Here is a 24,040-nt window from a genome sequence, read left to right on the forward strand (position 1 = left end):
CTTTTGCCAGTTCTCCCTTTGAGAGTTTGCTTGTGTGGTGATGCCAAACTTGAATAACTGTGATTATTAACTCCTATTCAGTTAAAACAAGGATTATTTTCAATTAATCTTCCTTTACAGTCTCTGATAATAAATTTGAAACTGGAGCCAATGTAGAAGAAGCAACAGGATAGCACAATTTGAGACCTATAACAGAGATGTGACAACTTTAGCATATATCTCTCCAGTCCCATCTGAATCACAAAAGTTCTTCAATTTACTTAGAAAATAACAGCCATTGTGTTATCTCAGATTTCTAGTTCTGTCTATTTTAAATCTTTTTTATAAGGCACATCCACTTTGTTGGGTTGCTTCTTTACTGCATTTTCCTCACTCTGAAGTGTAAGAAGCTGTGAAAGGTAGCTGCATTCACTGCTTCTGCCTCTATTGCATTCTGTTGACTAATACAGCTGTGGGTCTGTGAGACGAGCAAGGCTTCTGCTGCCTTTTATTTCTTTGTTCTATCTCTGCCGTCACTCTACAGCATTGTGCTGCCACCCAGTGATTGGTCCATGAGGACCTGAGATGGTTCGGTTTGAGTAAGCTTGCTGGAGCAGTTGAGATTCTATGTGACCATTACATTTCTCACTGCAGGTATGTAGAAGAACAGCAGTGTGATCAGATAGCAGTGAATGGGGGGAATGTCAACACGGTGTACTGTGTAGATCGAGTCGTTCCCCATGACCCAGTGGCTGTCCAAAATGCCATGAAGGATGCGTCAAATAAAAAGAAAGAGAAGGATGTAAAATCTGGCGTGAGAAAGGCAAAAGAAAAGACCGATGCTTTGGCCCAGTTTGATTTAAACAATTATGCGAGTAAGTAACAGACATACTTCTACTTAAATAAGATTGATACTAAATTTGGGACTAAAGATACAGACTTTCATTATACTTTTGGGTATATTGTTGCTCTAAGAGCATCCTTGAGATTAGTTCTCATTTTGTTTGATATTAATGTTGATCCACTCTCAGTTTTAAATATAACTTTGTTTCTGAGTGTCCAGGGGGTCCTGAGCATTGACTGTAGCACAAGTGAAGGGAAGAACTTGCAGTTATATAGCCTCTTTTACAACTTCAGTGTTCTGAAGTGCATCACGGGCAGCGAATGTAGTTCCTGTCGTAATGTAGGAAATGTGGCAGCCAGTTTGTGCACAGCAAGCTCCCACAAGCAGCAGTGAGACTAAGTCATCTGTTTCAGTGATGAAAGTTGAGCATTAAACATTGGCCAGGCCACCCTGTAGAATTCCCTAACTTTCCTTCAAAATAGCACAGTCTTATCCAAAAGACAAGGCAGCAATACCATAAACCTCATCACGGCAAGCCTAAATTCAGTGGATAGAGTAAAATCTGGAATAAAAAAGGCTACTGTCAGTACGATGATTCAAGAAGCTATCAGAATGTGTTAAAACACACTTAGTCCACTAATGTGCTTTATGGAAGAAAACCTGTCTTTACCCAGTCTGGCCTCTATGTGATTTCAAATCCATAGCAATACAGCTGACTCTTAACCGGTGTCTGAAGTGGCCTGGCAAGCAACTTAGTTGAATTCAAGAAGACTGCTCACTGCCACCTTCTTGAGCAGTTAAAGGTGAGCAATAAACGCTGGCCCTGCCAGCAATGTCCACGTCCTGTGAATGAGTAAAAAAGACTGCGTTGGATTATGTGCTCAAGTCTCTCGAGCTGGATTTGAACCAAAATGTTTTGACTCAGATCCACTGAGCCATGATTTGACAGCTCACGCTGTTGCCGTTCACAGCACAGCTGAGCAAATGGAGCCTACGTGCTGACATTATTCATGAGGAAGGTGTAGTGTTCTTTTAATTCACAATTAACTAAGCAGTAACATGAATGCTAGTAGATTCTAATGAAATCTCGCTTCTTTAAGGTGTTGTCATTATTGATGATCATCCAGCTGTGGCTGTGGAGGAGCAGCAGTCAGTGTCAATGGTGAATGATGGGTTCACTGAGGTAATCTCAAAAAAACACCGTCGTTTGCTTGAGGAAGAGCGCAGGAAGAAAGAGCAGACACTGCAGGTATGTGTGTTAATTTTAACACCTAATTGAGCTACTGGAAGTGAAGTAGTTCTCTAGTTTAGCTAACTAGTGGGTGTAATTTTATATTTGAGTGGCACATAACGTGATAGCATGCCTGCAGTAATGTTTTTGTAAGAGTTTTGAAACTTTCCTGTTTAATTTTATGAATTTGCATCAGTATAGTAATTTTTTGCAGTTGCATTCTTGAACAGTATAACTTTAAGCAAATCAGATTTTCACCTCACAACCAATGTAAAAACTGTATACGGTTCCATTGGACCTTTCTCATCAGGAAAAACCCTGTGACTTGAAATACATTTTTTTATTCATTTGTGGGACAGATGAGCAGAGACTCCGAGGGTATGGATGCAAGCAGTGAAGCGGGGGCATTGAGCAGGGTGTAGTTAAAGGGATCGGTTGGGTATGGAAGTGGCAAACTGGAGTTCGGGAAATGAAGCAGCAAGAGAAACAGGAAGTGAGAGGGCTCGCCTCAAAATGGCATCATCTGGTATACACAGTACAACGTTGGCCACAGCATGAACTGATGCTAAAATGCAGGTCTCTTTGCTAATTGTGGATTCCATTCCTATTATGTCCCTGACATTAAAGCAGAGCAACGTTGAATTAGGCGACTTAAAACAAGGATGACTGAACAGTGCCACCAACTTGTATTGAAATGACATTCTTAAAGTGTCCGTGGGCACTTTACAGAAGCATTATCGGCTGACTTTGATATCATTTCACATAGCAGGATACCAGTGCAGGTGATCTGCATGATGCTTAGCCAAAAAGGTTGGGTTTAAGGAACACCTTAAAAGAAAGAAACAAGGACAGGATTTAGAGAGGGAATTACAGAGCTTGTGGTCTAAACAGCTGAAGTCACAATAGCCATACGTGGAAAGAAGGAAATTGAGTATCCAAACAGGCCAGAATTGGAGGAGTGCAAAGATCTCAGAAAGTTGTACTAGTGTAGATGTTTACTGAGATGGGGAGGGATGAGCTTGTGAAGGGGTTTAAACAGGAAGGTAGTAATTCTTTGCAAGATAAGGAGAATGTGGGATTGTTTAATACTTTATGTGGAGCTAAAGTTTCTCACTTTCACAGATGGCTGTTTTTTCTTTGTAGGCCCCTGGGAAAAACAGGAATGAAAAGAACTGGACATCTTCGTCCAAGATTCCTCCTCGATTTGTTAAAAAGCAGCAACTTTCCAACGCAGTCACTGAGCAGGCAGAGGACGGCTCCTTCTCCAAGGGGCAGGCCACATCCAACAGCTTAGGAACAGAGATTTGGGAGAATTCTAGTGCGAGTAAGATGGTTACCAATGTATAATCTGTGCAAAGCCTGGCTGGCAGTAAATGTCTTTGTAATTCACGGCTTGTTTCAGAAATGAAAGCAAAGAATACTGTGGCTGTTGAAAATGCTGGGAGTTGGCAGCAGGTCAGGCAGCATTTGTGGAGGTCAATGACCTCCTAACTTCTTCCAATTTTACTAAAAGCCCATTTACCTGAAATGTGAACTTTTTATCCCCACACATGCTGCCTGACCTGTGTGTTTGCAGCTTGTTACAGAGACTCAGCTTTAGGAGAGTGTAGGAGCTGGAGGAACATGGTTTTACACTGTAAAACATGCGGATGGGTATAAAATTTAGCTTCACTATGCTGGTACAAATGATCCTCAGTGGGTTCTTCTGACCTTTCCATCATTGTACTAAGGAAAGGTAAATGAGGACAATGATACACTAAAGTACCAATTAATGAGAACAATTGGCTTGATAATCTACATGCTTCCAATAACTAACATTAAGCATGCTATGTTTATTGAGCAAATTAGACCATTTACTGAAATGGCAGTTTGTTACTTTTTGTAAACTACACAAAATATAATTACTTGATTCTGCAACAAATCACAGATTATTCATTGAGCGAGACGCAGCAAGAACTTTGCAATCAGTGAAAATGTAACAGCAACTGGCAATTCAACACTTAATTTACTGATAAATTATGCTTATGCAGTTAAATCAATCTTGTCATTGCAGCTAAGGTTATGTAAGTTTGCAGTGTGGGTTTTATGTTTTATCCGGCATAATGATATTGTGAAAGATCATTCTAACAATGTTGGTTTGATTCTTTTCGCAGCTGTTCCTGTTCAGCCTTCCAGTGGTGACACCTGGGTGAAACCTTTGAATTCGTTTACAGGATCTGAATCTACGTGTACCGAGGTACTTTCATAAATTGCCAAACCTTTCTAATTAGGTTACGAAAATTGCTGAGAACATCATATTTTACTGAATATTGTTTATGATGGTTCAAGAGTGTTTTTGCACAGCTTTCTTTAGGAGAGTGTGGGTGGTGGAGGAACATGTTTTTACACTATAAAACATGGGGATGGGTATAAAATTTAGCTCCACTATGCTGATACAAATGATGCTACAGTGGATTCTTCTGACCTTTCCATCACTATACTAAGGAAAGGTAAATGAGGACAATGATGCACTGAAGTACCAATTAATGAGAACAATTGGCTTGATAATCTACATGCTTCCAATAACTAAAATTAAGCATGCTCTGTTTATTGAGCAAATGAGACTAATACAAGCTTGTGCAATAGAGCAGTAGGGACAAACAAGCCGCTGATCAGTTGTTTGATTCTTATCATGGCAAATTGAATTCACTAACTCTGGTCATTTAAAAACAAAGGAAATGGGAGCAGGAGTGGACCACACAGCCCCCTGAGTCTGTGCCATCATCTCATTTTTCCACCCTTTCCCTTCCCCCCCCATATCACTTGATTCCTTTAGTTCAAAATCTGTCAATCTTTGCCTTGAAGATACTTAGCGGCACAGTGGTTAGCACTGCTACTTCACAGTGCCAGGGACCCAGGTTCGATTCCCGGCTTGGGTCACTGTCTGTGTGGAGTTTGCACATTCTTCCTGTGTCTGCGTGGGTTTCCTCTCAGTGCTCTGGTTTCCTCCCACAGTCCGAAAATGTGCAGATTAGATGGATTGGCCATGTTAAATTGCCCCTTAGTGTCAGTGGGCTTAGCTAGGATAAATGCATGGGGTTATGGGGATAGGATCTGGGTAGGACTGTGGGCCGAATAACCACCTTCTGCACTGTGGGATTCTATAACAACTGAGTTTCTACAACCCTTTAGCATAGGGAATCCTCTGAGTGAAGACATCTCTCCTTGTCTCAACCCTAAATGGCCAAACATCAGTGTTGACTCTTGAAAAGAAATTGTTGAGGTTGCCAGATGGCTGTAAATACTCAGTTCATTTATTAATATCCTTTGGGGAACAAAACCAACCACTCGTATCTAGTTCGACCCACACATAAATCAGCATTGTAGGCATTCTGGGGGAAAAAGTTGATGGCAGTATCGTGGACCACAAAGTTGCTCTGTGTTGAGCGCAGGATTCGATTTTAAAACATCACTCAGTTTTCAGACACCCGTCAGATATTGTACATTCTGCTACAGAGTATGTCCCTCTATCAGGTGATGTAGAGCAACATTGTAAGACAGCATGACTAATATATTAGAGTGTGTTGAATATAATCATGTACATACATGAGATGCACGAATGCCATTTGCTGTATGGTCAGACATTCCAACCAGTCAACCACTTCATCTTGTAGAGTTTCAAAGCAAGTCAGCCTGACAGTGGAGTGGAACTGAGTGCTGATTCCCAAGGTTCATCTACAACTTCATCTCAGCGAAGCTCGCCTTACGGTGCGCTCAAGCCTGAGGGGGGAGTAATGACTGAAATCAATGGAAGCAGTACAGACACATCAGTTGATAAACCGAATGGGAAAGCAGACGAACCCAAGGAACAACGGCAAAAGCCAGCAAGACCAGAGAACAAGGTAATGCAAATTCTAAAATTGTTAATTAATGTTGGGCTAATTCTTGTCCTGTTTCTATTAGCCTGCTAATTATATGGGCTGGCCTTTGGATAGCATCTGGGGGTCATTGGGGAGCATGGGAAGTGTGTTCCCTGTCATTGAGAGATGAAACATACATTTTGGTTGCCCCAAAGGTTTTAGGATGGGAACAGAAGAGGGATATGTTATCTGGAAGGTTAGGGGGTTTTAATTCCATGGTCAGTGCAGGACCTGTTTCTATGCTGTAATTTGTCCAAAGCCTTCAGCACAGTGAGATCCAAATGCACACAGTGGCACAAAGATGAAAGTTCACAACATAAAAGGAGTCAGATGGGGGGAAGGAATCCCACCAATATACCCTGAAGAAATTAAATGATTGGGAGCAAGAGAATTGAAGCAAGTTGGTGAATCACAATGTGGGAATCCCTAAAATGGCAGAGGATTGGGAAAACAATTTTCCAAATGCTTTCTCATTGGTTTTCTTGTGGTGAACTTACCTATTAATAGGGCTATTTACAGAAGCTAATGCTATTGGTTAGGATAGGCTGGGGCGTACACTAGATATAACATTATTTCATCTTGGAATTTGCAATGCATTATGTTGCTGCTATGTGTAATTTAGTGACCTTTCTCTAAGGCCATAAAGTAAGGTGGATGAATCTGAAGTGCTTTGTGCTTTGCCTGAAATAGGTGAGGAGATGTTTTATAAATGAACGTGCTTTCTTTCTAACCCACTTTTACATTGTTCCATCTTGATCTCAGTTTGTTGTCTTGGTGGAGAGCACCTTACTTTGATTATTTAGAGGTTGATGTTCCTATATAGTTAATCTCAGCACCATGTTCAAGGAGCAACCCAGCTTTGTCCAGAGGAGAAAATGTTTTTATTTGCTGGTGTTTGTTTAGATTTCAGAACCAGCAGCTGGGCAGAATAAGGACCACAAGCCTGGACCTATAGGAAATGAACGGTCCTTGAAAAACAAGAAGGCAAAGGAATGCCTGGAACCAGAGGGAGCAGATCGCAGTGATGGGGGCATCACTTCGACAAATGCAGCTGATAACAGACCAAGCACTAAATCAGGCCTGGACTTGCATGTGGAGTCTGTCATTCCAGTTCCCCCCATAGAGTTTGGAGTGAGTCCAAAGGTAACTTTCATAAGAAAACTGAAATTGTAACGTGTAAAAAAAAAAGACATTCTGTGAATTATGTTAATAGTATAATTCCAGTGTGTGTAATGTTTGCTAATTGGCTTTAGTTGACCAGTTCATTGAAGTCAGAGTAATTTTTCATAATATTTAATGGCACCTAATTAGTGTTGACAAATTCATCCTTATTTAGCATTAGCTGCCATAGCAAATCTGGAGAAGAGGAGATATTGAGAGAGAGAGAGAGACCTGGTGCGTTATTTAAATGAATATAAAAACACATTCAGTCCGTCCAGTCTGTGCTGATGTTTGTACTCAGCCAGCCTCCCCGTTCATTCTATCTTATCTCAGCCTTTCATCGTATCTTTCCATTCACGTTTCTCTCCTGTTCAATTTGAAAGCATTTAAGCAGGTTGCCCCAACTAATTCCTGTGGTTCCATAGTCCAACCATTCTCAGATTGAAGAAAATTTTCCCCTCAAATCTATCAATAGCAAACAATTATTAACGCCCTCTAGTTTTGGATCCTGCACAAATGGGGACATTCTCTCCGTCTGTACTTTGTCAAACATATTAGTATTAAAGGCCTCTAGTAGGCCATCTCTAAAATTTCTCTTTTCTAAAGAGAAAAGAAACCCCAAGTTGTTCAATCTTTCCCAACAGTTACAATCCCTCAGTTCTGGTCCCATTCTCGTAAAACTTCTGTCCCTTTTTCCAGTGCTTCTATGTTTTTACAGTATGGAGACCCTGCACAATACTCTGTGTTGTCTGACCAGGGTCTTGTGCAAGTTTAACATAACTTCACTGCTTTTGAATTCCATCCACTTGGATATAAATGCCATATTAGCATTTTTAATTATTTTGCTGACCTCTGGTGCTACTTTTACGTGTGTTCATCTTGCCTTTTGAAAGTACATTGCAAATGTACCTACATATGCGCACGTGAAAATGATGGGCAGAAAAGACCAGTTGTCTCATTAAGTATGCCCCCAACAGTTGTGATGCTTTAAGTGTCATGTGTTCTTGAAGTTTATTACTAATGAGCTAATTTGGGCCACTATTAGATGAGACACATGTAAGTGTGTTGATCTGCATTGAACATATCAATAGCACAGATTTGGAAGTTACTGCAACATTGGAGACATCTGCCTCGTTTTGCACACACTCAGTAAAGGTCTGTCCCTAATTGTCTTGCATCACAGTAACATAAGTTATGCTATTGTTCAGTTAATCTTGTCTGCATCAATGATACTTTGTCAGATGTGTTCAAGATGCATCATCTATTGGTGTTTTTCATAGTTGTGGCATTTATGTTGTGTTTGGTTAAACTGAGAAGAGTTTATTGGTTGCTGTTTTAGGATTCTGATTTCAATTTGCCACAGAATTCAGTGCCAAATCCTGTTTCCAAGTCGATTACCAAACTGCAAGATGTATTGGCTAACAATGTAAGTACTATCTTGTAGTAATATTGTATTCAAGGAATATGTTCACTGCCCAAAGACTGAATCACAATGTAAGTTGCACCAAAAAATTCCTATATAGACAAAATAATTAAGTTTAAAAACATGTAAGAGTGACCACTGTATAGGAACAAAAATAAACAGGTGGTCAGGATTTCTTCGTTCAGCGGATATGGATATCACTAATTGGGCTGGCATTTAAGAGTTAGTTACACTGCTGTGAATCTGGAGTCTGCAGAATACTGAAAGCAGAAATACTGAATTCAAATAATATTTAATTACAAATCAATTCCTATATTACAGACACTCAAGTACATATATATTTAATCATTTAAGTACCTTATTGAGGAACTGAACCATCTAAGGAATAGGGTTGCATTGTTATCTTTCCTTCTATGCATTTATGAGGCTGAATTCAGTTGAACCACTGAGTTGCCTTGATTGCTCGGGATGTGTTATTGGTAACCCGTTCTGTAACTGGGTAGATTGCACAAGGGATTTTCTAAATTTAGCTATTCTTGCTTTTAGAGTTTCAAGCTTTGGAACATGATCAATCTCCATGCATGCTTCTGTATTCTTTCAATCTGGGTAGTTTGCCCTGTGAGGCCAAGGTGCCACAGAAGCACAGCATGTTTGCATAAGGGACAGATGTAACCTACAGGCCATGAATAGGGAGACTGAAAAGGATGAAGGATCTGAGAATGAACATTTGACCGAATATGGCATCAAGAAATCTGAGTAAAATGTGTCAGTGAGAATCGGGAGGCATATTCAGCTGTTTGGAGTCATATCTTGCACAAAGGAAGATGGTTGTGGTTGGAGGTCAATTATCTCAGCTCCAGAACACCACTATGGGAGTTCCTCAGGGTTGTATCAGAGGCCCAACCATCTTCAGCTGCTTCATCAATGACTACCCTTCCATCAGAAGGTCAGAAATGGATGTGTTTGCAGATGACTGCACAATGTTTGGCATAATTTATGACTCCTTAGATACTAAAGCAGTTCATGTCTAAATGCAGCAAGAACTGGACAATATCCAGGTTTGGGCTGACAAGTAACATTCGTGCCACACAAGTGCCAGGCAAAGACGATCTCCAGCAAGAGGGGACCTAACCATCACTCCTTGTTATGCAATGGCATTACCATCAATGAATCCCTCCACTATCAACACCTTGAAGGTTACCATTGACCAGAAACTGAAGTGGACTAGCCGTATAAATACTGTGGCTACTAGAGCAGGCCAAAGACTAGGAATCTTGCAGTGAGTAATTCACCTTCTGACTCCTCCCACAAATTAGGAGTGTAATGGAATACTCACTACTTGCCTGGATGAGTGCAGCTCCGACAACACTCAGTAATCTCAACACTATCCAGGACAACACAGCCTGCTTGATTGCAATCACTTCCACAAACTTTTAATCCCTCCACCACCGGCAGCTGTTTGTACCATGTACCATCTACAGGATGCACTGCAGGAACATAAGAACTAGGAGCAGGAGTAGGCCAAATGGACTTTCAAGCCTGTTCTGCCATTTAATAAGCTCATGGCTGATCTTTTTGTGGACTCAGCTTCACTTACCCACCCGTTCACCATAATCCTTAATTTCTGTACTGTTCAAAAACTTATCTATCCTTAAAAACATTCAATGAGGCAGTCTCAATTGCTTTACTGGGCAGAGAATTCCACCAAAATCCCTTAAGCAGCACCTTCCAAATCCATGACCACTACAATCTAGGAGGACAAAGGGGAACACCACTACCTGGAGGTTCACATCCAAATCACTCACCATCCTGACTTGGAAATATATCATTCCTTTGCTGTTCCTGGGTCAAAATCCTTGATCTACTCCCCCCACTCTTGCGCCCACACTCACTGTGGGTGTACCTACACCTCAGGGACTGTAGTGCTTCAAAAAGGCAGTTCAACATCGCCACCTCAAGGGCAGCTGGGAATTGGCAATAAATGCTGGCTTAACCAATGACGGTCTCATGCCATAAAATGAATTTTTAAAAATGTTAATGATAAAAGAACCATTCTACTAATCAAAGTGAAAGGACCGACTCAGTGCATGGAGTTTTAGCAAAAGTGAATAAAAGAACCTCGCGTCAAGTTCATAGCTCATAGAGCGGAGGAGAAGGTCATTCAGTTCCTTGTGTCTGTGCTGGCTGGAAAAGAACTATCTTATCCAGTCCCACTTTCCAACTCTTGGTCCATAGCCTTGTATGCTCTGGCACTTCAGGTACTTAGCCAGGTTTTTTTTATTGCAACGAAGTTTTCTGCTCTGCCACCTTTGCAGTCAGTAAGTTCCAGACCCAAACACCCTGTGGATGAAAACAATTCTCCACAGCACTCCTTTAATCTTTCTACCAGATATTTTAAATCTGTGCCCCTTGACACTAACTTTTCTGTTCAGGGAAACAGTTTCTCCTGTCACCTTTATCCAGGTTTCTCAATTTTATATACCACAATTAAATCTTTCCTCAGCCTTCTCTGTTTCACGGAAAACAATGGTAGCAAATCCAGCCTTTCCTCATGGCTCGAATTGTCTATTCCTGATAACATCCATGTGTGTAAATCTCTGTACCCTTTCTAGTGTGACCACATCCTTCCTGTCATGCAGTGACCAAAACAGTACACTATAACATGGAGGTGACCTAACTAGTATTTTATACATTCCTGGGATACTGTTAAACAACCCTTGGGATTTTTCTGAGCTGTTATGGATTGTTAATATTGTAAGCACGGGTAATTTTGTTTCTTGTTACAAGTTTTAATAACTTGTAACACTTAGTAAATCCAACTTATGGTGCAAAAATGTGTTCAAGTATTTTATGTAATGCTAGGTTCTTGTTTCTAGGTTACTCTCAGCCAGTCAATCCCTATTCTACGAAGGGAGCATCTGCAGCAGGGTCCTAACCTCACTCCAGTGTCCCTTCCAAGCACTGACCTCACTTTAAAGGTAGGTCAAAGCACAAGGCTGATCAGCAATCCTTAAAACCATAGGATCTTACAGAACAGATCATTCAGCCAACCCTTCGAATGCGCTGTGGATCACAAACCCTAGCATTTACCCCTTAAGCTCAGAAAGTGATTGTCTTCAAATGCATTCTCTCTTGCTCTTTCAAAGTTTCTAGGGAATCTGATTCCAGCACCCATTGTTACAACCCTTTGTGTGTATTAATTTATTTGCATTTTCCCTCCAGTTCTTTTGTCAAGTATTTTAAACCTTAGACATCTAATTTATTCCATTATTAGAGGAAACAGTTTTGCCCTACTTGGTTATCAAAACTCCACAAAATTTTGAATACCTACATTGGGACTCCCTTAACCATCTCTGCCCCAAGGAGAAAAGCCCGAGTTTCGCCTGATGAAGGGGCAGCACTCCAAAAGCTTGTGATTCCAAATAAACCTGTTGGACTTTAACCTGGTGTTGTGAGACTATTTAATGTGGCCACCCCAGTCCAATGCGGGCATCTCCACATCACAATTAGATCATGTACTAAATTTCATCTATCACCCTTGTTTCTGTAAACCTTACTCCCCTTTGCCTAACAAAAATCATCTGAGCATTGTCATTTTCAACTGAGTTGAGTTCCAAATTTTCACTTTTTTCTGTGAAGAAGTACTGCCTGATATCACCACTGAATGGCTTAGATCTACACTTAAGATCATGTCCCATTGTTCTATTTGAAGGAATTTAGGGTTCTTGTACACATCACAAGATGTTAGCATTTAGGTACAACAAGTAATTAGGAAGCCAAATAGTATCTTGGCCTTTATGGCAAGCAGGTGGAATGAAAGAGTTAGAAGTCTTGCTGCAATTATTTGGGATTTTGAGATCACTCCCATATACTGTATACAAGTTGGATCTCCTTTCCCGAGGCCTTAGAGTGTATCAAATGTTCACTCAATTGATTCCTGGAATGAGAGGGGCGACATGGTGGCACAGTGGTTAGCACTGCTGCCTCACAGTGCCAGAGACTCGTGATCAATTCCAACCTCGGATTCTAGCCTCCAGTCACTGTCCATGTTGAGTTTGCACATATTCCTCCACTCCCCACCCCCCGCCGTGTCTTCTGGGTGTTCTGGTTTCCTCCCACAGTCCGAAGATGTGTGGGTTAAGTGGATTCTTCATGATAAATTAGTGTCCCTAGATGTGGCGTTTAGGAGGATTAATGGGGTAAATGTGTAGGGTTACAAGGCTAGGGAAGGGGATGGATGATGGTAAAATGCTCTGTTGGAGAGTCGGTGCAGACTCGAGGGCCGAATGGCCTCTCTCTGCACTGTAGGAATCCTTTGAAGATTGAGCGGAATTGACTTATGTTCTGTACGTTTAGAAGAATGAGTGATGATCTTATTGAAATGTATAAAATTCTTAGAGGGTTTCATGCCATACAAGCCAACAGGCTGTTTATCCTGCCTGGAGAATCTAAAACTAGATGCAACAGTCTGAGGATAAGTTGTCAGCTACTTAGCACAGAGATGAGAAGAACTTTCTTCACTTGGAGGGTTGCGAATCTTTGGAATTCTCTGCCGCAGAGGGTTCTGGATGCTTTGTCATTGACTAGGCTCAAGACTGAGATTGATAGATTTTTGGACATCAGGTGAGTCAAGAGATATGGAGATAGGTCGGGAAAAAGTGGAGTTGAGGTAAAACTCAGCCATGATCTCATTGAATGGCAGGGCAGGCTCAAGGGGCTGTATGGCCAACTCCAGCTTCTTGTGTTTTTAAATCAAAAGTTTCACATTTTTCAGTGAGTTTTTACAGGATCTTAATTAACTATGCTGAATTAATAAGATGCGAAGTTGGAATGTTTGTGCTGCAAAGCTCTGTTTTTTAACAGATGCCTTTGTCAGTTTTTAGCTGTACAGATTTTAAGAATGATCAATCTCCTTGTGTAGAGCTTAACCATTACCCTCTTTTGTATGAATGAGAATTGTTGGCTTGTTGCTAACTTCCCACTACAGGGTTCAAATGGGTCACTTCCAGTTCCACTAGACAAGTGAATGAAACTTAGCATGTTCTTGCCTGGTGAGCTGATCAAGCTGTCCATTTAGTAGGCAACCTTTATTTTTTTGAAACTGCCTGATTTGGACTAGTCGATAGCTGATTGATTAATGTGTGGTTCGGTTGTGGCATTCGGAACAATGCTGCTTTGCTGTTTTGCTCTCACTCAGCATCACTGAACTTCACCCCATTTTCTTTATTTGATTAGATGGAGTCTGCCCGCAAGGCCTGGGAAAATTCTCCCAACGTTACTGAACAGAGTTCTCCTGGCAGCAGTAGCACCAGTACACAAACCCCATGCAACACAGGACCACCTAGTGGGGTAGGCTACAGCTCAATTGGGTGTTCATCTGTGCCGCCCATGCCCATGGTGTCAGTTGCACCTTCGGTGTCTTTGCCAGGTATGTGACATCTTGATCTTCTGGGCCATTTGGGATCAGTGCCTGGCTTTTGGTTATCTTTGACTTAGACAATTTGGGCAGGGATCCCAATAATTCAATTGATAATAATTAGGTAGGGGGGGTGGTGAGAAGGATGGATGTGCTCATTCTGTTAGAATATGTTTCATCAGTTTATCAAAGTGGCACCTTGGATTCCTCCTCCTCCCCCCCCTCTACTCATTAAACATGGACTCTTAAAACAGCTATTTTTGCTTCCTTTAAGAAAGTTGCTAAATGTACTCAGCAGATGTCTGCTTACTCCCAGGATTTATGATTCCCATTTTCTGGTGTGCAGTATAAACTTTCACAGATTCTATTTGTAAAGTCTGCATACCAGACAGCAGAGGAATGCACTGTTTACTTCATAACTTTATATATAAATGAAAATCCTTTTATTGGCTGAGCTTTGTATAAAAGAATCTTCTCTTTGTGGGGAGTGAGAACTTCACATTCTCTCCCAGAAAGACAAGCCCTGGTTTTAAGAAAACGTCTTTTTGCTTTGTTTTCCTTGATTGACCCTGGGTAAGCTACACACTACAAGGAGGAAAAACATTTTGTGTATTTTTTCAGGGAGCCATATTTCTCCTCTATACATGGATGGTCATGTGTTTGCCAGTCAGACCCGACTCCTTCCCCAATCGATTCCACAGCAACAAGGTTTTCAGGCTGGACTCTCTCAGGTAATGGTGACATTTTCATTGCATTTTTATATGAAAGTACCTTGGACTTATAAGAACGAGGAGCAGGAGTAGGCTATCTGGCCCCTTGAGCCTGCTCTGCCATTCAATAGGATCTTGACTGATCTTTTCATGGACTCAGCTCCCTTGCTTGCCCAATCACCATAACTCTTAATTCCTTTACTGTTCAAAAATTTATCTATCCTTGCCTTAAAAAACATTCAACGAGTCTCAACTGCTTCACTGGGCAGGGAATTCCACAGATTAACAATCCTTTGGGTGAAGAAGTTCCACCTCAACTCAGTCCTAAACCTGCTGCCCCTTATTTTGAGGCCATGCCCCCTAGTTTTGGTTTCACCTGCCAGTGGAAACAACTTCCTGCTCCTGTCTTATCTATTCCCTCCATAATTCCAGCTTCAGTTTTGAAAAACTTTCCAGTAACACAGTAGTGTGCCAACACCTGCCGCACTAGCATGAATGTGTCGTTGTTCAGAAACACTAGCACTATTGAGATATAACTGACTAATGAATATTAGTGAGGCACGGTATAAAATGACAGATATCAGTACTTGCAGTGTAAAGGAATGTAATGAGACTTTAGGAGGGGGGATGTTTATTATCTCAGCTGCTTACTTATCTCTCCTTTCTTTAGGCTGCTGCAGCGCATCAGATTCCAATTCCCATGCACACATCTTTACAAGCCCAGGCGCCCCTTGGATTGCGGAATGGACTGCCTGTCTCTCAGTCCCAGGAAATGTTCGGTTCAATGCAACCATTCAGGTACCAGGCATACCATTTCAGCACAACTGGGAATTGCTGAGGCTCCAGTTATTCTGTTTCGTAATGACAAGTGTAAAATACTGTACTTTTTCATCTGCTCAGTAAATTTCCATGGGCAATATTTAATTTTCTTACAAAATAAAAGTTGGATCAGGTTTTAATCTGCTTCATCTCTTATCTAATTTTTTTGAGTTTTTAGAATGCTTTAGAGTTGGCTTCTGGTTGATTTTATCACCATTTCACTGTGGTACAGTGGTTAGCACTGCTGGCTCACAGCGCAAGGGACCTGGGTTCGATTCCCAGCTTGGGCCACTGTCTGTGTGGAATCTGCATGTTCTCCCGGTGTCTGTGTGGGTTACCTCCAGGTGCTCCGGATTCCACCCAAAGTCCAAAAGACATACTGGTAAGGCACGTTGGCCGTGCTAATTTCTCCCTCAGTGTACCTGAACAGACGCTGGAGTGTGGCAGCTAGGGGATTTTCACAGTAACTTCACTGCAGTGTTAATGTAAGCCTACTTGTGACACTAATAAATAAACTTTTTTGAAAAGTGTGATATCAAGGTGCTTAAGTATTTGGTTTATTGAAGGTTTCAGTCAGTTGTTTTTTCTTATGCATGTTGAGAGATGATTTCAGTTAACTCCAAGTTGATATTTTCACAGATCACAAGTATACATGCACCCCAGTCTGTCTCAGCCATCCACAATGGTCCTCTCAGGAGCTCCTTTGAAAACTCCATATACGGCGTTCCCAGCCGTTCCGGCCTCTGATCTGGTAAAACCACAGCCAGGCTCCCATTACCAAGCAATTGGTGGAAACCAACCTCTCATGTACGAAAGCCAGCTGAACCAGCCTGGACTCACCACTTCACAGATCATGGACTCCCAGCTAATACAGGTTCAGGAAATTCTTACAACTGCTGCTTAGTAAAAAAAATTTATGTCAATAGGAATCTGTGGACCTTAAAAAAAAACTCACCTGGAGTTGTTACTTATAATCTGTCATGGGTTTGATTTCAACATTTTACGTTTGTTGTGAATATTGATGCATATTATCGTTACATGCTACTCATTTACTTTATACTATAGTATTAAATATCTTAGTGGCTTTTTCATTGAATTAAACTGGTTATTGGTGTAAAACATGCATAAATTGTGCGCAGTTGTAGCCTCTTCACCAAAGGAAGGATGTACTTCCTTTCAGAGAGAGGCAATGAAAGTTTATTAGATTGATTCCAATGGGGACAGGACTGTTTGATGCGAGACTGAGTAGACTAGATCTGCAATCTCTTGGTTTTAGAGGTGATCTCATTGAAATGTATGAAATTGTTAGGGGGCTTGACACAATAAATGCTGAGAGGCTGTTTCCCTGGCTGGAGAGATCAAAACTAGGGATTGAAGTCTCAAGAGAAGGTATTTGGAATGATATGTGAATTGTTGACTATATTTAAGATTCGGATCCATGTATTTTTGGGCACTGAGAGAGTCTAAGTTTATGGGGCGAGAGTGGGAAAGTGGAACTGAGGTCGAGGATCAGCATTATCTTATTTTGAATGATGTTTGAAGCTGATGGCCACTCTGGTTCCTGTCAGTTATTTTCTAATGAAAAATCTGAGTTTTGGCCAAGCAATTCTTCTGGGATGTTTTTGGATCAGGATTTGTGGTTAGGACTTGATTCGGATTTACAAAATATTCACATAGGATGAGTAGACATTGTGGGTTGGATGGAAATAGAAGAATGGAACCTGCAAAGAATGTATTTGGAAGATTGTGACAGGAAAGTGCAGGATTGGCACACTTTGAAAGATGTCACATGGTAGAGAAATTAATGTTAATGAAAAGTAGAAGCACGGAGTAGAAGAATTATAACATTGCTAAAATGAAACATATCCACGCAATTCCCTGCATTTTCAGAATGACTCCCAGGTGGCAGACTTGAGTCTAGTTCGTATAATAATTCTGGTAGTTAATAGGCCGTGATAGATTTTATTAAGCAAGAGGAAATTCACCTTACAGACAGGAGATAGTCCATTCAGCCCCTCAAACCTATTCCACCATTCATTGAGATCATGGCTGATCTGCATCTTAACTCTATTCACCTGCCTTGACTTACATCCTTTGAGACCCTTGTCTATCGATGATTAATTCAGTTAAAATCTGCTTTTTTTGGAGAGCTTCACACCTATACCACCCTTTGTATGATAAAGTATCTTCCCTCTTCTTTCCTGAATGGCCTGGCTCTGATTTTGAGATGTTGGCACCTTGTCCTAGATCAACAGAAAATGTTTCTCCCTATTTACCCTCAGTCCCTTTCAAAATCCAAAAAAACCTATTCCCCCTACCTTCTATATTCCAGGGAATACAAGTCTACCTTATGTTATCTTCCCTCAAATTCTCGCCTTTGGACCCTCATGATAGTCAGTTTTCAATTCTTAAGGAGGTACCTAAATAAATACTTTTCTCTTCATGTCTGAAAATTAATAGTCACCGAAAATGCTTTGTCTAACTATGATACGACTACTGGATGGTGCAGTTGTAGCAGATGACAGTTTGCAGCTTCCCTTCACACTTTAGTTATATCACTGGTATATTTTCACGATAATCATAAAGCTGTTGAATATGATGTATATATTGTGCAGTTGACATTGGTACAGTTTGATTCACATATTAAACTATCTTCATTATATCTCCTACTTGTGCAGGTGACCATGTCTATGCCTGGATCTCAGCTGTCTCTGCCTAGGTTTGGCTCAGGCCAGCAGCAACTGATTGCGTTAACTCAATCCATCCAGCTTCCCCAAGCACAGAACTTGAATGTTGGTGGGACCAGAAGGCTGTTGCCACCAGGATCCCAGCCTCCTATTCTACCCACTGGCAGAGAGGTCAGATCAATTGGCTTAATTTTGAGACAGATAAATAGATCTATTAAATATGTAGAAATGACACCGCAATCCAGTCCCTGTTGGTGTTTATCCTCCCTGTAAACTCTGATCCTAATCCTGCATTCTTGCCCATGTCCCTTTAATCCCTTTCTCTCCAACTCTCTCAACCCCTAAATTTAAGTTAACCAACCGTAATCTCAAACATGTTGTTAGCAGCAGTTGAACCAATGAGTTGGAGCGTGGTGTATGTTACACCCTGCTTTGAAAGGGTTAACCTTAGTTAGCCTCCTGCCATGAGAAGGAAAAACACTGGAGGAATAACTTGGATGTGGGTTTATTGGAGGCAAATTTGAAAAAGGACAGGTCATGTTAAGTGAATCTAATTTCAACATTACAACAGTGACTACACTTCAGAAAATATCATTGGCTGTCAAGTGTTTTTAAAACTCTGATGGCAGTTCCTGAATTTGTATTGAGTCCTACTCGCCCATCAGACTGACCTACATCAAATTCTGGCCTGCCAAAGCCTTTAATTTAAAATTCTTATCCTCGTTTTTAAATCCCTTCATGGCCCCACTCCTCCCTATCTCTATAACCTCCTTGAGCCCAGTGACCTGCCAAAAAAAGTTGTGTTCCTCCAATTCTGGCCATGCTCCCTATGGCCCAGCTTTTGTGCTGTTATCCACAGCTGTCTAGGCTCAAAGCTCTAACTCTGATCAAGATTTTAGTTGCCTCCTCATATCTCCTTTAACTTGTCAATTTTCATCTGTTACACCTCTGTGCATCTTGGATTGCTTTCCTACATTGAAGGCAATATAAATAATATATAAATGCAACTTATTAAAATGGAAAAAGTGAATCCGAATGGCGCATTCAAAGTTTTGAAAGGGTTTGAAACATTTTTTCTGCTCAGGACATTAGAATGTCAACACCAGAAATTCCCATTTATAGAGCACCTTTATCAGAGCTTTTCAGAGGCGGGAAACAGTAGAAAGAAAGTGAAAAGGCTTTAAGAGATTATTACATAACATAAGGAATAGGCCCTCAAGCTTGCTGTTCCACTTAATAAGATCATGTCTGATTCATAAACTCAACAGTTCCCTGCCTGATCCCTATATCCTTTATTTCTTAGAGTCCAATGATGTATCAGTCCCAGCCTTGAATATACTCATCAATTGAGCATCCGCTGTCCTTTGGGGTAGAGAATTCCAAACGTTCACAACCTCTGAGTGAAAGAAAATCCTCTTTATCTCAGTCCCAAAAGGCTGGTCCTATCCTGGGACTAAGCCCCTTCTAGATCCTCTGGTCAGAGGCAACTGCCTCTCAGCATCTACCCTGCTAAGTCTGCTCAAATTTTTACAGTTTCAGTAAATCATCTCTCATTCCTCTAAATTTTGGAAGGCAGAGACCCATTCTGCTCAACTCTCCTTCGTAGGAAAGCCTTCTCATCCCACAAATCAGTCCAGTGAATCTTCATTGCATCCTTTCTAAGACGAGTATATCCTTCCTTAGGAACATAGAGACTAAATCTGTACTCAGTATTCCAGGTGTGCTCTCACTAAGGCCCTGTACAACTGCAGCAAAGCTTCTTTCCTCTTGTGCTTCAACCCTCCTAAAAATGTTATTAAAATGTGAAATGTATTGCGTTGATTATATATTAATGATCTGAATTTAGGCCTCAAGGAAATTTGCAAAATGATGCCAGAATAGGAAGTCTAATTAATTCTTTAGAAGACCAGATGAATTGAGTTAGAAAGTGATAGAAATGGGTGTCAGTGAGCGTGAGCTGAGGAATCTTCATTTTCAAGAAATAGCTGCTTTCATTTCACAATGGGAATGGGCTTGGTGCAGATGGAAATGGGCTTGGTGCGGATGGGAATGGGCTCAGGCTTGGTGCGGATGGGAATGGGCTCGGGCTCGGTGTGGATGGGAATGGGCTTGAGCTCGGTGCGGGTGGGAATGGGAATGGGCTCGGTGCGGATCAGAATGGGAAGGGGCTCGGTGCAGATGAGAATGGGAATGGGCTCGGTGCGGGTGGGAATGGGCTCGGGCTCGGTGCGGATGAGAATGGGAATGGGCTCGGTGCGGATGAGAATGGGAAGGGGCTCGGTGTGGGTGGGAATGAGTTTGATACAAATGGGAATGGGCTCGGTGCAGATGGGAATGGGCTTGGTGTGGGTGGGAATGAGTTTGATACAAATGGGAATGGGCTCGGTGCAGATGGGAATGGGAAGGGGCTCGGTGCGGGTGGGAATGGGAATGAGGCTTGGTGCGGATGGGGATGGGAATGAGGCTCGGTCACTTTGGAAGCACTTTGATTCAAGTTCACAGGGCAGAATTTACGGTTATGAAACTTAGAGTTTACCACGCAAGATGCAGATTACAATGATAAAGGTGAACCGTGAGCTGATACGTAACTGTAGGGCATCAGTGAAGTGCCTTGGGACTTTTCATTGAAGGCACTGCAGATTAAGCTTCAAGCTTTAGCATGGCCTTCATATTTGGAGACTGTGCTCATCACTAGGGCGCTGCCAACTGAAAATATAAATATGAAAAACGACACAAACAATTGTGGCTTTATCATTACAACAGTCAGATTGGAAAGCAATATGATGGAAAACCTTGTAAAAATATGGTCAGTGAAAGCAGAGTATTTTTCCTAGGGGCTGTGGGGCCCGGAACAGGGGTTCCAGAGACACAAGATGAAAAATAAGAAAGTTAAAACAGGGAAAATATTGTGGCAGTAATGGTTGTAAGGCTGAGGAATTCACATTCAGAGTTAGAGAATGAGGTAAAAACTGTGTTGTTCAATAGCTTGGACAGATGCTGAAGGAAAATGGAATGAATTGATATGAGAGGAAGGATATGAGAGAAGGGCAGTCATTGTAGCATGATACGTAAATGCCAATGATGAATAGTTGGGCCAAATGGCCTTTTGAAGCAGTGTCTTTCTGTAAGTGGCTGTTGAAGAAAAGTTTGGTGTTGCATTTGAGGATTTAAAAGAATTGATTAGAAGTTACCAGCAGAGAGCAAAGGAGTGGATATCTCCAGTGTTGGGTTAGCACTGGGAGAACACAGGTACAATGGACTGAATGACAACCTTGTATGCTTTCAAATTACCAAAACTACAGGATGGTACATTTATAGAAATATGTAGCCAGAAATGGAAGTTAGCTTCATTTTAAAGTCTTTTAAAAATGTATTTTTTTTTTAGATTCCCCAGATGGACCTGAAAGCATTTCAGTTTGCAGACAACAAGCAGGTTTCCTCTGGGATGTCTGGAGGTCCTGTCCCAAACCTCTTCAGGTAACCAAGACTTTCCTGCTGGGAGGGTTTTTTTTGTGCTTTTTTAAAAATGTAAAGAAAATTTAATTTTAAAATGGGGCCATAATTTAAATGGGACTTGTCAGGATCAACATTAAAATGTATTCAGTAAACGCAAGGCCAAGTAATGGTTCCATACATAAAGTTAAAATGAATTTAAGACCTACAGAAAAAAGAGATATGCATTTGAACCTTGCGAAAGGCTACCTGGAGTGATGAATCTTGGCCGTGGTATATTATTGATTAGTTCAAGTCCTGGGTCTGCATATGTTCATGGGGTGGTTACTTAAATTTAAAAAATAGCACAGATTGTATCTAAGAGCTTAACATCATTAAGGGGAGAGAATAATTGGCCATTGACAAGACCAAAGTTGATGTAACCTGACCAAGTGAAGAACAGATGGCATTCACACAGGGTTAATAAATTTGTAATTCATTAAACTATGCAATTGTCTTGCACATAATCTGTGATTAAATTTAACAAAGGTGGTAGGAGTTCAGAATTGTCAGCCATCTGTGAAATGTGCTCTAATGTGTCACGGTTCCTGTTTGTGCTTCATTCTAGACCCAGCTGTACAAGCCCAAATGGGAAGCCGTCTGGACCCGGATCAGCTGCTAACACAATGGGCTTGAATATACCAGGAGCCATCCAGGGCCACTATGCTCAGCAGGTCTGTCATTGTATGCCTGGTTGGCAGTTTGCATTAAAAAGTTTAAAAAAGAATTCTGAATAAAATTGGTGAGCTGGACCCACATTATGATGGGTATATGAGAAAAATGTATTTCTGAAGATGAAGCTCAGACAAGGATAGAACTGTGAACTGTACAATTCTTATTGCAGGGATTAAGTAGTAATTTAAGGACATTTGGGGTGCCACAGTGGTTAGCACTGCTGCCTCTCAGCGCCAGGAACCTGGGTTTGATTCCTGGCTTGGGTCACTATCTGTGTGGAGTTTGCACTTTCTCCCCATATCAGCATGGGTTTCCTCTGGGTGCTCCAGTTTCCTCCCACAATCCAAAGATGTGCAGGTTAGGTATATTGGCCGTGCTGAATTTTCCCTCATTGTACCCGAACAGGCGCCAGAGTGTGGCGACTAGGGGATTTTCACAATAACTTCATTGCAGTGTTAATGTAAGCTGCTTGTATCTAATAAATAAACTTTAAACCCCACTTTAAACTGTTACAACACAATGAATTTATACAGAGTGAGAGCATAAGGACATTATGGCAGGCGGTGAAAAGGCTAAATTTATTTTCTTAGAATGATAGAACAGGACAGAAACAATAATACCATTGAGTGCCTATTATAGACCATGAAACAGTGGAAAGGAGGTGGGACGTAAGGATCTGTAGACGCATTCGAGAAGCACATAGAAACAGTGGGTGATTTTAATTGTGCAAAGATAAGACTGTGGTAGAATTAATGGTGGCGAAGTTTCTCGTGTTCAGAGCTGAATGATAGATTCTGTGGCCCAATGAAGAAGAAAGTAGTGCTGAAATATAATTCTTGGAAGTGAATCAAATAGATAAAAATAAGAAAACATCTAGGAAATGATAGCTGCAGAATAGTTGGATTAAACATTAAAAACTGAAAAAGAGAAGTAATAGTCAATGGTAAAGATACTGGACTGTAAAAAAGCATTTATTAACAAGTTTGAATAGGAAGCTAGCCCAGGTAGATAGGAGTGCAGTTTAAAAGCTTATTTATTTATTAGTCACAAGTAAGGCTGACATTAACACTACAATTCCCTAATCACCATACTCCAGCGCCTGTTCGGGTCAATGCACCTAACCAGCATGTCTTTCAGATTGTGGGAGGAAACCGGCGCACCCAGAGGACACGTGGGAGAATATGCATACTCATCACAGATAGTGACCCAAGCTGGGAATCGAACCCATGTTCCTGGCGCTGTGAGGCAGCAGTGCTAATGACTGTGTCATCTTGCTGCCCCTGAGGGGGGAATTGTTTGAAGTGGCAAATTGTCAAGGTGTTCAGCAACAATTTGGAGTTCTTCGAGTGGCAAAATCTAAATTTAAGTGAGGTTGACACGTGACAAGTCTGCATAGTTAAGGAAGGATGTCAAGTCCTTGGAGTGTGTGCAGTAGAGATTTACAAAATTGGTTCCAGGTAGTTACTGGAGAGACAGTAGGAGCTGGGATTATCCTCCTGGGAACACAGAAGATAAGGGAAGTTTCAGTTCAGATATTTAAAATCATGTGGGGCTTTGAGAAGTAAACAAGAAGAGACTTTTCAAAGGCAGAAGGATCAGTAACCAGAGGGCACTGATTTAAGATGATCGGTAAAAGAACCAGAGGCTACATGAGGAAATTTTTTTTGCAGTGAGGTTTTGTGATCTAAGACATACTTCCTGAAA

At 41.2% G+C, this 24,040-nt stretch overlaps 1 protein-coding gene across 5 annotated transcripts in view; it reads left to right on the forward strand.

Moving 5' to 3' along the window:
• prrc2b (proline-rich coiled-coil 2B) overlaps positions 1-24,040 on the forward strand; it is a 78,165-nt gene that overhangs the window by 46,663 nt on the left and 7,462 nt on the right. For 3 of the 5 annotated variants that reach the window (XM_080212346.1, XM_080212347.1, XM_080212350.1), the window contains exons 18-32: positions 634-854; positions 1,924-2,072; positions 3,198-3,378; positions 4,208-4,290; positions 5,708-5,935; positions 6,857-7,096; positions 8,454-8,540; positions 11,414-11,515; positions 13,773-13,965; positions 14,575-14,684; positions 15,334-15,461; positions 16,122-16,356; positions 18,161-18,340; positions 21,555-21,646; positions 22,230-22,335. In XM_080212346.1, coding sequence (XP_080068472.1) covers positions 634-854; positions 1,924-2,072; positions 3,198-3,378; positions 4,208-4,290; positions 5,708-5,935; positions 6,857-7,096; positions 8,454-8,540; positions 11,414-11,515; positions 13,773-13,965; positions 14,575-14,684; positions 15,334-15,461; positions 16,122-16,356; positions 18,161-18,340; positions 21,555-21,646; positions 22,230-22,335 — 2,335 coding nt within the window. The remainder of the gene's footprint in view (positions 1-633; positions 855-1,923; positions 2,073-3,197; positions 3,379-4,207; positions 4,291-5,707; positions 5,936-6,856; positions 7,097-8,453; positions 8,541-11,413; positions 11,516-13,772; positions 13,966-14,574; positions 14,685-15,333; positions 15,462-16,121; positions 16,357-18,160; positions 18,341-21,554; positions 21,647-22,229; positions 22,336-24,040) is intronic. The other 2 variants (XM_080212348.1, XM_080212349.1) reach the window with 2 other exon arrangements.

The sequence above is a fragment of the Carcharhinus amblyrhynchos genome, chromosome 25 (assembly GCF_965287045.1).
Source record: "Carcharhinus amblyrhynchos chromosome 25, sCarAmb.v2.hapA, whole genome shotgun sequence".
NCBI lineage: Eukaryota > Metazoa > Chordata > Chondrichthyes > Carcharhiniformes > Carcharhinidae > Carcharhinus > Carcharhinus amblyrhynchos.